The 15,162-nt window shown below is 41.7% G+C and overlaps 1 protein-coding gene across 2 annotated transcripts in view; it reads left to right on the top strand.

The window, feature by feature from the left end:
* Nucleotides 1-15,162, top strand: part of VWA3B (von Willebrand factor A domain containing 3B) — a 201,442-nt gene that overhangs the window by 169,282 nt on the left and 16,998 nt on the right. For both annotated transcript variants that reach the window (XM_061155967.1, XM_061155966.1), the window contains exon 24: nucleotides 13,847-13,958. In XM_061155967.1, the coding sequence (XP_061011950.1) occupies nucleotides 13,847-13,958 (112 nt within the window). The remainder of the gene's footprint in view (nucleotides 1-13,846; nucleotides 13,959-15,162) is intronic.

Here is a 15,162-nt window from a genome sequence, read left to right as displayed (position 1 = left end):
GTAGTTGCAGCACATGGGCTTAGTAGTTGGGACTCGTGGTCTTAGTTTCCCTGCAGCAAGTGGACTCTTCCCAGACCAGGGATCAAACCCAGGTCCCCTGCATTGATTGGCAGGCAGATTCTCCACCACTGGACCACCCAGGAAGTTTTCATCCTTTTTTCATTGGCATAAATTCTACCCTAAACAGGTTTGGGTGTGGTCATTGACTTCACTGGCTGAAGAAGGAAAATTGAGTGCAGAGGCCTTATAAGGAAGGTCCAGGCAGAAAACAGAATCTCATTCAGTCACTTCAAGTGAAGAAACATTAATGAAGGAACTGTTTGCAGAGGGGGAAGCAGGTCAAGGCAGCCAAAAGGGGATTTCACCCCAGCACTGGCAAAGCAGGAAGTTGTCAGCACCTCTGGACTTCAGCAGTGGAGGGAAATAGTGGTACTGGAGCCTGCAAGCGTGCAGTCCACTAGTCGGTGGGGGGATGGGGAGGTGGGGGGTATCTGTAGAGAGACAAAAGACAGGGAGGGAAGTTGAAACCAATGCCCCAGCCCTTCTCTCCCTGCTGCCCTCTGACCTCCCACCTCCCATTGGCTCAGCCTATCAGAAAGTAAGTCAATAAGAGAAATCGGGTCATGTTGTCCTTGGAGGGGTCAGCCTTCTGGAACATGGGGGCAAGGCAGGGCAGAGAATGGACATAGGGGCAGATGGGTGGACCAGAGTAAGCAGAACAGAGATTCTTTTGAAAAGTTTTCTTAAAGGCCAAGCATTTCTATTTATATCATCACCTCATTTGAGATATTTCTGTACAACCTCAGCAGTCAGCTGGTGGTGGTCCACACTCCAGGCAATGGTACAGTAGTGGCTCTAGTATGTGCATCTCTGGAGTACCTGCCTGTGGAAGTACAGACCTCAGAGCTGCAGTAATTTTCAGGTTTAAATACTTAAAACCTTTTCAAGTTCTCCTCTCTTTGATTCTTCCCTAAAAGAGCAACGAGGGAATATTCCCCAAGAAGATGTTACAAGTGTGCTTTTCAAGCTACAGAAATAATTTGATTCAGCATCTAATGCATATTTATTAGGTTCCTTTGCTACTACCCTGGTGTCTCAGATGGTAAAGAATCTGCTTGCAATGCAGGAGACCTGCATTCGATCCCTGGGTCAGGAAGATCCCCTGGAGAAGGGAATGGCAACCTACTCCAGTGTTCTTGCCTGGAGAATTTCATGGACAGAGGAGCCTGGGAGGCTGCAGTCATGGGGTGGCAAAGAGTCAGACACTACTGAGAGACTTACACACTTTTGCTACTACCAAAAAAAAAAAAAAAAAAAAAAAAGAAAGAAAAGAAACACCCGAAAAAATTTCACCCTTCCACAAAAGCCCTTTGAGTTGCTATGGATTGAGATTTGATTGGAGACTTTACTATCAGAGTGGTTAAGTCTCCCTAGTCCAGTGCTGCTGTGTGCGGGACTGAAGGCCATTCAGGGCTTCATCCTATCATTGTTTCCTATGCTTCATAAACAGCTGCTTACACAGCTCAAGGAACCACACCAGGATGAGGGTAAGGCCAAGCCACCCCTAGAGAGGGGATTAGAAACTGCACAGAAATTTGCAGACATGTATTGCTCATGTGTTTTCTAACATTATGAAATTCCCTGAGAAGGAGGGGAACAAAGCTCCGTGAAAGCACTTGCCTCCCCTGCTTTGGATTTGAAAGTACAACTAAGTGCCAGAGTACAGGCTACAGTCCTGTACTGGCAGCCTGGCAGGCTACAGGCCATGGGACAGAAAGAGTCAGGCACGACGTAACTTCTGAAATGGGACAATAATTCTCTGCATGTTCTCCTGGTGGCAGCTTCCCTCTTAAGCCTTGGGCTCACGGATGGACTCCTCAGTGTCCCCAGGAGTCCAGCACCGACCTGCTGTGCTTGAGAAATCTTGCAAGGAGACTTAGCATCCTCTTAAAATGGAGGGAGCTGGGACAGGAAATTCCACTTAGAGCTTCACTTCTTTGGCTTTACAGTTTGACTCCTGCTAAAATGCAAATTTCCTAGAAAGGAAAACACTCCAACTCTTTTCAACATTCTACCATGGGTAGAAGAAATGAAGACGGAAATGGCAACCCACTCCAGTATTCTTGCCTGGGAAATCCCATGGACAGAGGAGCCTGGTGGGCTACAGTCCATGGGTTTGCAAAGAATCTGACACAACTTAGTGACTAAACACCAACAACACCTACCATGGGTCGGCCACTCCCATTCTGCTGCCTCGAGGGACTGGGCAGGAGTTTGCCACCCCTGGTTTATGTCTTCCTATAAGGTCTTTTTCTCATTTTCTCTCCAGAACCCATTTCTAAAAGAAATGCAGATCCTGGCTACTCTTGTGGTGGAGCAAACCCCTGTACATATAAATGAGAGGAGAGAAAGAGAGTAGGTCAGAAAATGCTCCAGGCTGGCCTTGTTCTCACTAGGTTTCAAAAGAGTGTCCAAATGTTCTGGTCTCATAATTAGGTACTCTATGGAGAGGAAAGGTCAGAACATCCCTGGCCCTACGTGTAGTCAGACTTTACTTGGCTTTAAGGACAAAATATGGCCAGAGAAGCATGTTGGACCTGCTGCTAGTACTGTTTGGGGGTTGTTTGCAGCAGAATCAATGATTTGAGGCAGGAAAAAATACAGTGATTTTACAACAAGATTTTGAGCCAAAGACTAGTTCTAGTTACACCGTAGAAGTATGTTCTGTACCTGATGTGAAAACATGCTGTTTGTTAAGTGGAAAATTCTAAAGCATCAAACATTTAGTGACCTCCACCCCACCAATGCAAACCTGAGAATATGACCTTGAAACTAAATAATAAAACAAAAGGAGGGTATTGCATCTTGGATCCTGTATCTGTTGATGCATCACTTGATAATTGAATCTGGCAAAAGAGTGAATTGGAGTCTCTGAATTTTGGAAACAAGGCAGAATCAAAGTACCCAGAGAACAGCATCCCTAACTGCCAGCATCACTGCCCATCTGACTTCCTCACTAAAACTGGCCTACAGATAGGTTGGCTTATTTATTTAGTGCTGGCATTTCTCATTCTCTCATTCTCCATCCCTGTGACTCTCATCCTCCATAGATTTCTTTTTCAAGCCCAACAGCATGCTGGTATTGTGCTTATGATTAGTTGACTTATGGCAGAAAGGAGCAGGTCAGGGAACATCCTCTAGTGTGGGCTGTGTCTCTAAAGTCTTTGGTGAGTCTTTGGTAGTCCAGTGGCTAAGACTGCATGCTCCCAATGCAGGGGACCTGGGTTTGACCCCTGGTCAGGGAACTAGATCACACATAAAGCAACTAAAGATCCCATGTGCTGCAACTAAGACTCAGTGCAGCCAAATAAATACTTTTTAAAAAATATGAAGTCTTTGGCAAGATTCAAAAAATAGCAGGATATCATCTCTCTGGAAAGGTGGCGTCGGCATTGTGGCTGAAGGGATGAGGTATCTAGCTACCCTGACTGGTGTCCTTCCATCTTGAGAGACCAGTGCTCTATTTCTGTGAATGAATCTATATGTTAAAGCTGGCCCTCATAGGTCTGTGTTGCCGAGGCTTCTCTGCTCTATCTGTGGTGTAGCTGAGTTGCCTGTGCAGGGATATGGGAGAATCACCGAGTGTGCAGTGAGAGATTCCTTCCATATAGCTCCATGCTATAGAAACAGCCAGGAGCGAGTTCTTGCCAATAGTAGTAACAGTTGGAAACAAGAGCAGAGTGAATGTGAGTGTACAAAGCCCTGTAGTAATAATGGTCCTTTCAGGTGTACTCAAGGAGTAGGAATGATGTGAAGGAGGGATGATACTTTTTGGCTGTTTAGAAAGGCAGGGTTTTTTGTTTTTTGGGTTTTTTTTTTTGGCAGTGCCTCACAGCATGTGGGATCTTAGTTCCCTGACCAGGGATTGAACCCAAGCCCCCTGCTTTGAAAGGGTGGAGTCTATTTTTTTTTTTTTTTTTTTAGTTGGAGGCTAATTACTTTACAACATTTCAATGGGTTTTGTCATACATTGACATGAATCAGCCATAGAGTTACATGTATTCCCCATCCCGAACCCCCTCCCACTTCCCTCTCCACCCAATTCCTCTGGGTCTTCCCAGTGCACCAGGCCCGAGCACTTGTCTCATGCATCCCACCTGGGCTGGTGATCTGTTTCACCATAGATAGTATACATGCTGTTCTTTCAAAACATCCCACCCTCACCTTCTCCCACAGAGTTCAAAAGTCTGTTCTGTACTTCTGTGTCTCTTTTTCTGTTTTGCATATAGGGTTATCATTACCATCTTTCTAAATTCCATATATATGTGTTAGTATGCTGTAATGTTCTTTATCTTTCTGGCTTACTTCACTCTGTATAATGGGCTCCAATTTCATCCATCTCATTAGAACTGATTCAAATGAATTCTTTTTAACGGCTGAGTAATATTCCATGGTGTATATGTACCACAGCTTCCTTATCCATTCATCTGCTGATGGGCATCTAGGTTGCTTCCATGTCCTGGCTATTATCAACAGTGCTGCGGTGAACATTGGGGTGCACGTGTCTCTTTCAGATCTGGTTTCCTCGGTGTGTATGCCCAGAAGTGGGATTGCTGGGTCATATGGCAGTTCTATTTCCAGTTTTTTAAGAAATCTCCACACTGTTCTCCATAGTGGCTGTACTAGTTTGCATTCCCACCAACAGTGTAAGAGGGTTCCCTTTTCTCCACACCCTCTCCAGCATTTATTGCTTGTAGACTTTTGGATAGCAGCCATCCTGACTGGTGTGTAATGGTACCTCATTGTGGTTTTGATTTGCATTTCTCTAATAATGAGTGATGTTGAGCATCTTTTCATGTGTTTGTTAGCCATCTGTATGTCTTCTTTGGAGAAATGTCTGTTTAGTTCTTTGGCCCATTTTTTGATTGGGTCATTTATTTTTCTGGAATTGAGCTTCAGGAGTTGCTTGTATATTTTTGAGATTAATCCTTTGTCTGTTTCTTCATTTGCTATTATTTTCTCCCAATCTGAGGGCTATCTTTTCACCTTACTTATAGTTTCCTTTGTAGTGCAAAAGCTTTTAAGTTTCATTAGGTCCCATTTGTTTAGTTTTGCTTTTATTTCCAATATTCTGGGAGGTGGGTCATAGAGGATCTTGCTGCGATTTATGTCGGAGAGGGTTTTGCCTATGTCCTCCTCTAGGAGTTTTATAGTTTCTGGTCTTACATTTAGATCTTTAATCCATTTTGAGTTTATTTTTGTGTATGGTGTTAGAAAGTGTTCTAGTTTCGTTCTTTTACAAGTGGTTGACCAGTTTTCCCAGCACCACTTGTTAAAGAGGTTGTCTTTTTTCCATTGTATATCCTTGCCTCCTTTGTCAAAGATAAGGTGTCCATAGGTTCGTGGATTTATCTCTGGGCTTTCTATTCTGTTCCATTGATCTATATTTCTGTCTTTGTGCCAGTACCATACTGTCTTGATGACTGTGGCTTTGTAGTAGAGTCTGAAGTCAGGCAGGTTGATTCCTCCAGTTCCATTCTTCTTTCTCAAGATCACTTTGGCTATGCGAGGTTTTTTGTATTTCCATACAAATTGTGAAATTATTTGTTCTAGTTCTGTGAAAAATACCGTTGGTAGCTTGATAGGGATTGCACTGAATCTATAGATTGCTTTGGGTAGAATAGCCATTTTGATGATATTGATTCTTCCAATCCATGAACACGGTATGTTTCTCCATCTGTTTGTGTCCTCTTTGATTTCTTTCATCAGGGTTTTATAGTTTTCTATGTATAGGTCTTTTGTTTCTTTAGGTAGATATACTCCTAAGTATTTTATTCTTTTTGTTGCAATGGTGAATGGTATTGTTTCCTTAATTTCTCTTTCTGTTTTTTCATTGTTAGTATATAGGAATGCAAGGGATTTCTGTGTGTTAATTTTATATCCTGCAACTTTACTATATTCGTTGATTAGCTCTAGTAATTTTCTGGAAGAGTCTTTAGGGTTTTCTATGTAGAGGATCATGTCATCTGCAAACAGCGAGAGTTTCACTTCTTCTTTTCCTATCTGGATTCCTTTTACTTCTTTTTCTGCTCTGATTGCTGTGGCCAAAACTTCCAACACTATGTTGAATAGTAGTGGTGAGAGTGGGCACCCTTGTCTTGTTCCTGATTTCAGGGGAAATGCTTTCAATTTTTCACCATTGAGGGTGATGCTTGCTGTGGGTTTGTCATATATAGCTTTTATTATGTTGAGGTATGTTCCTTCGATTCCTGCTTTCTGGAGAGTTTTAATCATAAATGAGTGTTGAATTTTGTCAAAGGCTTTTTCTGCATCTATTGAGATAATCATATGGTTTTTATCTTTGAATTTGTTAATGTGGTGTATTACATTGATTGATTTGTGGATATTAAAGAATCCTTGCATTCCTGGGATAAAGCCCACTTGGTCATGGTGTATGATTTTTTTAATATGTTGATGGATTCTGTTTGCTAGAATTTTGTTAAGGATTTTTGCATCTGTGTTCATCAGTGATATTGGCCTGTAGTTTTCTTTTTTTGTGGCATCTTTGTCTGGTTTTGGAATTAGGGTGATGGTGGCCTCATAGAACGAGTTTGGAAGTTTACCTTCATCTGCAATTTTCTGGAAGAGTTTGAGTAAGATAGGTGTTAGCTCTTCTCTAAATTTTTGGTAGAATTCAGCTGTGAAGCCATCTGGTCCTGGGCTTTTGTTTGCTGGAAGATTTTTTATTACAGTTTCGATTTCCTTGCTTGTGATGGGTCTGTTAAGATCTTCTATTTCTTCCTGGTTCAGTTTGGAAAGTTATACTTTTCTAAGAATTTGTCCATTTCATCCAAGTTGTCCATTTTATTGGCATAGAGCTGCTGGTAGTAGTCTCTTATGATCCTTTGTATTTCAGTGTTGTCTGTTGTGATCTCTCCATTTTCATTTCTAATTTTGTTCATTTGGTTCTTCTCTCTTTGTTTCTTAATGAGTCTTACTAATGGTTTGTCAATTTTGTTTATTTTTTCAAAAAACCAGCTTTTAGCTTTGTTGATTTTTGCTATGGTCTCTTTAGTTTCTTTTGCATTTATTTCTGCCCTAATTTTTAAGATTTCTTTCCTTCTGCTAACCCTGGGGTTCTTCATTTCTTCCTTCTCTAATTGCTTTAGGTGTAGAGTTAGGTTATTTATTTGACCTTTTTCTTGTTTCTTGATGTAAGCCTGTAATGCTATGAACCTTCCCCTTAGCACTGCTTTTACAGTGTCCTGTAGGTTTGGGGTTGTTGTGTTTTCATTTTCATTCATTTCTATACACATTTTGATTTCTTTTTTGATTTCTTCTATGATTTGTTGGTTATTCAGAAGCGTGTTATTTAGCCTCCATATGTTTGAATTTTTAACAATTTTTTTCCTGTAATTGAGATCTAATCTTACTGCACTGTGGTCAGAAAAGATGACTGGAATGATTTCAATTTTTTAAAATTTTCCAAGACCAGATTTATGGCCCAGGATGTGATCTATTCTGGAGAAGGTTCCGTGTGCACTTGAGAAAAAGGTGAAGTTGATTGTTTTGGGGTGAAATGTCCTATAGATATCAATTGGGTCTAGCTGGTCCATTGTGTCATTTAAGGTTTGTGTTTCCTTGTTAATTTTCTGTTTAGTTGATCTATCCATAGTTGTGAGTGGGGTATTAAAGTCTCCCACTATTATTGTGTTACTATTAATTTCCTCTTTCATACTCCATACATATTGCGGTGCTCCTATGTTGGGTGCATATATATTTATAATTGTTATATCTTCTTCTTGGATTGATCCTTTGATCATTATGTAGTGTCCTTCTTTGTCTCTTTTCACATCCTTTATTTGAAAGTCTATTTTATCTGATATGAGTATTGCAACTCCTGCTTTCTTTTGGTCTCCGTTTGCGTGAAATATTTTTTTCCAGCCCTTCATTTTTAGTCTGCATGTGTCTCTTGTTTTGAGGTGGGTCTCTTGTAGACAGCATATATAGGGGTCTTGTTTTTGTATCCATTCAGCCAATCTTTGTCTTTTGATTGGGGCATTCAGCCCATTTACATTTAAGGTAATTATTGATAGGTGTGGTCCCATTGCCATTTACTTTGTTGTTTTGGGTTCACGTTTATACAACCTTTCTGCATTTCCTGTCTAGAGAAGATCCTTTAGCATTTGTTGAAGAGCTGGTTTGATGGTGCTGAATTCTCTCAGCTTTTGCTTGTCTGTAAAGTTTTTGAATTCTCCTTCATATCTGAATGAGATCCTTGCTGGGTACAGTAATCGAGGTTGTAGGTTATTCTCTTTCATTACTTTCAGTATGTCCTGCCATTCCCTTCTGGCCTGGAGGGTTTCTATTGATAGATCAGCTGTTATCCTTATGGGAATCCCTTTGTGTGTTATTTGTTGTTTCTCCCTTGCTGCTTTTAGTATTTGTTCTTTGTGTTTGATCTTTGTTAATTTGATTAATATGTGTCTTGGGGTGTTTCGCCTTGGGTTTATCCTGTTTGGGACTCTCTGGGTTTCTTGGACTTGGGTGGCTATTTCCTTCCCCATTTTAGGGACGTTTTCAGCTATTATCTCCTCGAGTATTTTCTCATGGCCTTTCTTTTTGTCTTCTTCTTCTGGGACTCCTATGATTCGAATGTTGGGGCGTTTCACATTGTCCCAGAGGTCCGTTAGGTTGTCCTCATTTCTTTTGATCCTTTTTTCTTTTTCCCTCTCTGCTTCATTTATTTCCACCATTTTATCTTCTACTTCACTTATCCTATCTTCTGTCTCCGTTATTCTACTCTTGGTTCCCTCCAGAGTGTTTTTGATCTCATTCATTGCATTATTCATTTTTAATTGACTCTTTTTTATTTCTTCTAGGTCTTTATTAAACACTTCTTGCATCTTTTCAATCTTTGTCTCCAGGGTATTTATCTGTAACTCCATTTTGTTTTCAAGATTTTGGATCATTTTTATTATCATTATTCTAAATTCTTTTTCAGGTAGATTCCCTATCTCCTCCTCTTTTGTTTGACTTGGTGGGCATTTTTCATGTTCCTTTACCTGTTGGGTATTTCGTTGCCTTTTCATCTTGTTTAGATTGCTGTGTTTGGAGTGGGCTTTCTGTATTCTGGAGGTCTGTGGTTCCTTTTTATTGTGGAGGTTTTACCTAGTGGGTGGGGTTAGACGATTGGCTTGTCAAGGTTTCCTGGTTAGGGAAGCTTGTGTCGGTGTTCTGGTGCGTGGAACTTGATTTCTTCTCTTTGGAGAGCAATGGAGTGCCCAGTAGTGAGTTTTGAGATGGGTCTATGTGTTCGGGATGACCTTGGGCAGCCTGTATGTTGACGTTCAGGGCTATGTTCCTGCGTTGCTGGAGAATTTGCGTGGTATGTCTTGCTTTAAAACTTATTGGCTCTTGGGTGGTGGTTGGTTTCAGTGTAGGTATGGAGGCTTTTGGACGGTCACTTATTACTTAAAGTTCCATGTAGTCAGGAGTTTTCTGGTGTTCTCAGGTTTGGGGCTTAAGTCACCTGCCTCTGGATTTCAGTTTTATTCTTCCTGTAGTCTCAGGACTTCTCCAACTATACAGCACTGATAATAAAACTTCTAGGTTAATGGCAAAAAGATTCTCCCCCGTTAGGGACACCCAGAGAGGGAAGAAGAGATAGAGGGAGGAGGGAGATAGAGATGAGCAGGAGGAGAAAAAGGGGGACTCAAAAGGAGAGAGACAGATCTACGCAGTTGTCTGTTCCCAGAGTGTTCTCTGTAGCCCAGACACCCACAAAGATTCACAGAATTGGATTGGGAAGAGAAGGGGAAAGGAGGAAATAGAGGTGTTCTGAGGTAGAAAATGGAGAGTCAAGATTGGGAGAGAATAATCAACACACTCCTGAATAAAAATGGGAACTGAATATTGGATTCTTAAATGTTCACAATTCATATCATATACTGAAAAACAAAAATTAAAAATCTAGAGTAGAGGTTAGACTCTTAAAAATACTATATTAAAAACAAAAACCAAAACACACACAAAAAAATTTTAGAAATATATATGAAGTTTGCTTTAAAAATAGGGCTTCTCTTCTTTTTTTTTTGTAAGGTTATAGTGTATTGAAAAATGAAAATTAAGGAGTAGTAGGAGTACTAGAGGACTTTAAAAGAAATAAGAGAAAAAGAAAAATAGAAAATAGAAGAGAAAAAGGAAAAGAAAAAAAAAAGAAAAAAAATTTTCCCTAATTAAAAAAATTGTAAAAATCTATGAAAATTAAAGTTAAGGAGTAATGGGGGAGTAATAGGGAATTTTAAAGGAAAATAAAAGAGAAAAAATTTAAAAAAAATTTTTTTTTCTTACTTAAAAAAAAAAAAAAAGTAAAAATATATCTAGGAATTTCTCTGGAGCTGTTGCGGTCAGTGTGGGTTCGGCTCAGTTTCAGATAGCTCCTCGTTCCACCTTACACTTCTCGATATCTACGGGCCCCTTCCGGTGTAGTCGGTGTTTTCTACAGGGATTTTAATCTGTTGCACCGGTCCCTTCTGAAGCGGTTCCCTTTGTTTATTTGGCTTCTGTTTGCCGGTCTCTTCAGAGCCTCATTTCCGCCCTGACACAGGCGGGCGGAGGTGGACTCTTATTCAGGTAGCTAGTTCCATCGCGCTGCCGCGAGGGGCTGGCGCTGCTTTCTCCCTCTGCGCTGCTCAGGCTTCCGGCTGTTCTAAATGGAGCGCGCCCCGCGCTGTGCGCGGTTCCAGCCCTCGGGTGTTCCACAAAAGCGCGGAACAAAAAGCTGCGCCTGCTCTTTGTGCCTTCCCCGTGAGAGCGGTCCAGGCAGCCAGGGGCTTGACGGGCGCACTCTGCCCGGGTGCGGCGCGCCCACTCCCTTCCGCGGTCCCAGTCTCAGTTTCCGCCAGCGCCAGTCGGGTGCATGCGCCTTCTGCCCTCCGCGTCCCCAGCCCCAGTCCCCGCCCGCGCCGGTCAGGTGCCTGCGCCCTGTGTCTCGCTGCGACCCTCCCGGCGGATGTCAACCATCCAGAATCTCAGGAGGTCTTTGATTAGAAACTGGGGACCTGTTTGCAGTGCGGCAGGGGATGTGGTCCTTGGGGCCGAGCCTACCCCCTTCCCCTCCCCCCTGCCTCCTGCCTCTGGCGGGGCTGGGCCGGTCCGCAGCCTGCGAGCTCTTCTCTGGACTTGCTCGGTCCCTTTGTTCTGCGAACGGCCGGCAGTGTGTTCAGGCCGGTTAATTTTCTCTCTCTCTTTTGCTCTCCCACAGTTCAAGTTGGCAACTCACAAAAGCTCCCTCCAATTGTCCTCAGGGCACTCAGGCCCGGACCCTACCCCAAGCAATGCCGCCCGCTCCTCTCCGTTCCGCCCCCACTTGCTGGTGGTGGATGCGGGTGTCTGGGGTACTTTTCTGCTGGGAGTTGCTTTTAGGCTCATAATCTGTGGGTTTTATTTATTGTTTCCCTCCCAGTCAGGTTGCCCTCTGAGATTCAAACACTTCCCCCAGGCCCGCCAGCGCGAGGGTTTCCCGGTGTCTGGAAACGTCCTCTATTAAGACTCCCTTTCCAGGACGGATCTCCGTCCTTAGCTCTTTTGTCTAACTTTTTGTCTTTTATATTTTGTCCTACCTCCTTTCGAAGACAATGGGCTGCTTTTCTGGGCGCCTGATGACCTCAGCTAGCGATCAGAAGTTGTTTTGTGAAGTTTGCTTTGCGTTCAGTTATTCTTTTGATGAATTTGTAGGAGAGAAAGTGGTCTCCCCGTCCTGCTCCTCCCCCGAAAGGGTGGAGTCTTAATCACTGGACCACCAAGGAAGTCCCAGAAAGGCAGTTGCTTAGGTAGCATTTTCAGTGTGTTAAAAATGTACACCAGCAGCCCTCTGCATCGCTTCCATTCATTGCTATTACCCTTGCAGGGAAGGTCTTCACAGAGTGAAGACCTTTTTCTGTATTAGATGCATTGGGAAGTGAATGACAACTATAGGAGGGTGAAAAAGAGCGCTCTGATGATTTCAGGCAAATGACTTCACAGATTTGTACCTGTGGAACTGTAGAGAGCAATCGTATTTGTTACCTTGTGGCTAAGAGAAGCTCTCTGGTTGAGAGAATCAATATTTGGAATCTAGAGATAAAAAGAGGCTAGGTAAATAAATTATGTGATTATTCTTATTTCGGATTTTGAAAAGGAGTTTTAGATGAATCTAAGCATAGGTTCTAATAAACCACTGGTCTGTTATACTGATGACATCTAAAGGAGAAAAATGGCTTTCTAGAATCAATGTGGAAATCTTTTGTAAATGATAGGTTGTTATTGGTCTGGAGCTGATAAGACTGTCTCATGCCTCAGGGACCAACAGGTCTCCCTGGCTGATTGGTCTTTGATATGAACACTGATGGTGTGAAGCAGTGTGGCTTTGGAAATTAAATTAATGTAAAGGCGAGGTATTTATGTGACATCTGATTTAATTTGGCATATTCTGAATTTTTAAGATTCTGAATTCTATCAATAACAAGAATATACCATACATGGAATCTTCCATCAAGGAACTGACTGTAGGAAACTGTGGTGTGGGCATCTCTTTGGGGTGATTATGATGGAAAACTCTGCTACTCGTGTCACAGTTCTGACCATGACGTTTCCCTTATGTTGTAAAAACTACAAGCCAGGGTATCATGCTTGTGTTCCTGCCCTTGTACGCATGTGACCTGACAGTTTCTCCAGTACTGCAGAAAGTCTACTAAAGCTAAGACTCTCCTGGACATTAGAGGATATTAGAGATCATTTATGTTGTCCTCTTATTTTGCACATGCAGAAACTGAAGCCCAGAAATGTTAATATGCTGCCCAAGCTCACACCTGGATAGCACTTGGTCCCATTTCTCCTGTCCCCTGGTCCAGTCCCATCTCTTTGAGACCATTTCAGACTGGCAGTAGGTCATTATGATTGCCCATGGAAAGGAGTGCTTAGATGTCTCCTCTGGTTGAAAGCCCAGGAACAGTCAGATGATATTCACCATCTACCAATGATGTTGGGCCATCCTCTTCGATATACTGACTGCATTTCTAAAAGCAGAAATTCCATGAGAATGGAGGGTCCCAAGCAAAATCCAGCTAGGTGGGAACATCAAAAGTGTTTTGGTCATCTTCCATTTTTGTCTGTGGCCACATAAGCTAAAAGCTATGTGAGTCTGAAGACTTGAACGCATCCCACAGCCCTGGGCCAGGAAGATCCTCTGGAGAAGGGGAAGGCAACCCACTCCAGTAATCTTGCCTGGAGAATCCCATAGACAGAGGAGCCTGATGGGCCATGGTCCATAGCATCACAAAGAATTGGACACGACTGAAGCAACTTGGCATTCACACTACGGTTACGACTGCTAATTTAAAGTCTTTATCTGATTATTCCAACGCCTGAGTCATCTCAATTCTGTGGTCTATTGATTGCCTTTTACCTTGAGAATTGATCATGTTTGCTTGCTTTTTTGTATGTTGCATTTTGGATTGTATAATGCATGTATATTAAATATTGTGTTTTAAGACTCTAGGTCCTGTTTAAATGCTCTGGAAAAGGTTGACTTTTTTGGTTTCATTTTAACAAAACTTGATTAGATTAGACTGAAAATTCTGCCTTATTTTCTATGTGTAGTGGTTCCCCATATCTGTTCAAGTTTAAAAGCCTGTTCCCCACCAGAGAGTCCTCCAGAGTGAGTATGTAGTATGTGCATGTTCTATAATTCTTCAGTGATGTAATTCTCATCAGAGAATAACAAACTGTCTTGTTCCTGTGATTTTCACTGTCTGCATTGACTTTTTTCTATCAACTATTAATGTTTTATTTATTTATTTTTTAGCAACAGAAAATTCAAGGAACTCCAACAAAGAAAAGCAAATCAAAAAAATTGGATCCACTCAAAGGCCAGAAGGTTATTGCAAGATGTGATGAAAATGGCTTTTATTTTCCCGGTAGGTAGATATTTTATTTTGTAAAATTCCTTTGTTAAGTAATATGATATCAGGGACCAGAAGTTCTCAAACTGTGCTTTCCCTATCACACTGACACTTCATGAGTTGTACTAAGGTATTCCATTTCTAAAATGAAAGGATGATGTTTCTACTTATACTTGTGGAGAAGTAATCACCAGAAAAACTTATATTAATCTTTCATTTGTTTAGTAAACAAGTTTTTCACTACATATTTACTATATTCCATGTATGTAATATTCCTAAAGTGCTGGTCTACTATAGTAAGCAAACAGAAGAAAATTCTTGTCTTTATGGAGCTACATGCTAGTGGGGGAGTCAGACAGCAACCAAATAAGTAAAATATGTAGTATGTCAGATCCAAGGCTATGAAGGAAAATGGAGCCACAAAGAGAGTTGAGTACATCAAAGGTGAAGGTTGCAATTCTAAATATGGTGGTCGATTGTTGAGGTCCTTTAATGGACCAGAACCTGGTGGTTCGGAGTCGATGATAAGAAAGTAAAAGAGAAAGAGAAAGAGGCTGATATTCCTTAGTTTACGCAGAAAACCAATAAAGCCCTTGACACAGGGCTTGCACTGCTTCAAGTAGGCACAAGAGGCCCTCTCAAGGGGGTCTTGCAAGCCTGGGCAGGAAAGTGAGCTCAGCAGGCTTCTATGCTCCAAAGAATTAGCCTGAGAGAATGAGAGAGAAAAAGAAAGAAAGACACGGGGACCCAAGCTCTGATGGAACAAGGGTGTTTTATTCAACATAGTGTGGGTGTATATACTGTCTTACAAGGTAGCTTTTTTCAGCAAAGATAAAGATCAAAAGTCCAGACTTACAAATTATCAAGGAAACATAAGACAATCCATATCAAAGAGAGAGGGTTGTAAATAATCACTTTTACCGTATGGTCCATGAAAAGGAAGAGGGTCATAAATAGTTACTTTTCACCATATGGAAAAACTAATGAAGGAAATGCGTGCATTCCTCAGCCCTGGGAGTGGTTTGCCACTCCTCTTAATTCCTGAATATTCAGGAATTAATAAGGAACAGAGGATTCATGACAGATCCAAAATAGCACACAGGAAGCCTCCTGTTAAATGCTTCCTGACAGTCGATGAAGAGCTTATGGGTAAGGTGACATATTAATCAGGACTTTAAAAAGGAGCAATAAAATGGAGTTTCCGTAGTGTAGCGGTTAT

The sequence above is a fragment of the Dama dama genome, chromosome 11, assembly GCF_033118175.1.
Source record: "Dama dama isolate Ldn47 chromosome 11, ASM3311817v1, whole genome shotgun sequence".
NCBI lineage: Eukaryota > Metazoa > Chordata > Mammalia > Artiodactyla > Cervidae > Dama > Dama dama.
This window is presented reverse-complemented; position numbering and strand designations above follow the sequence as displayed.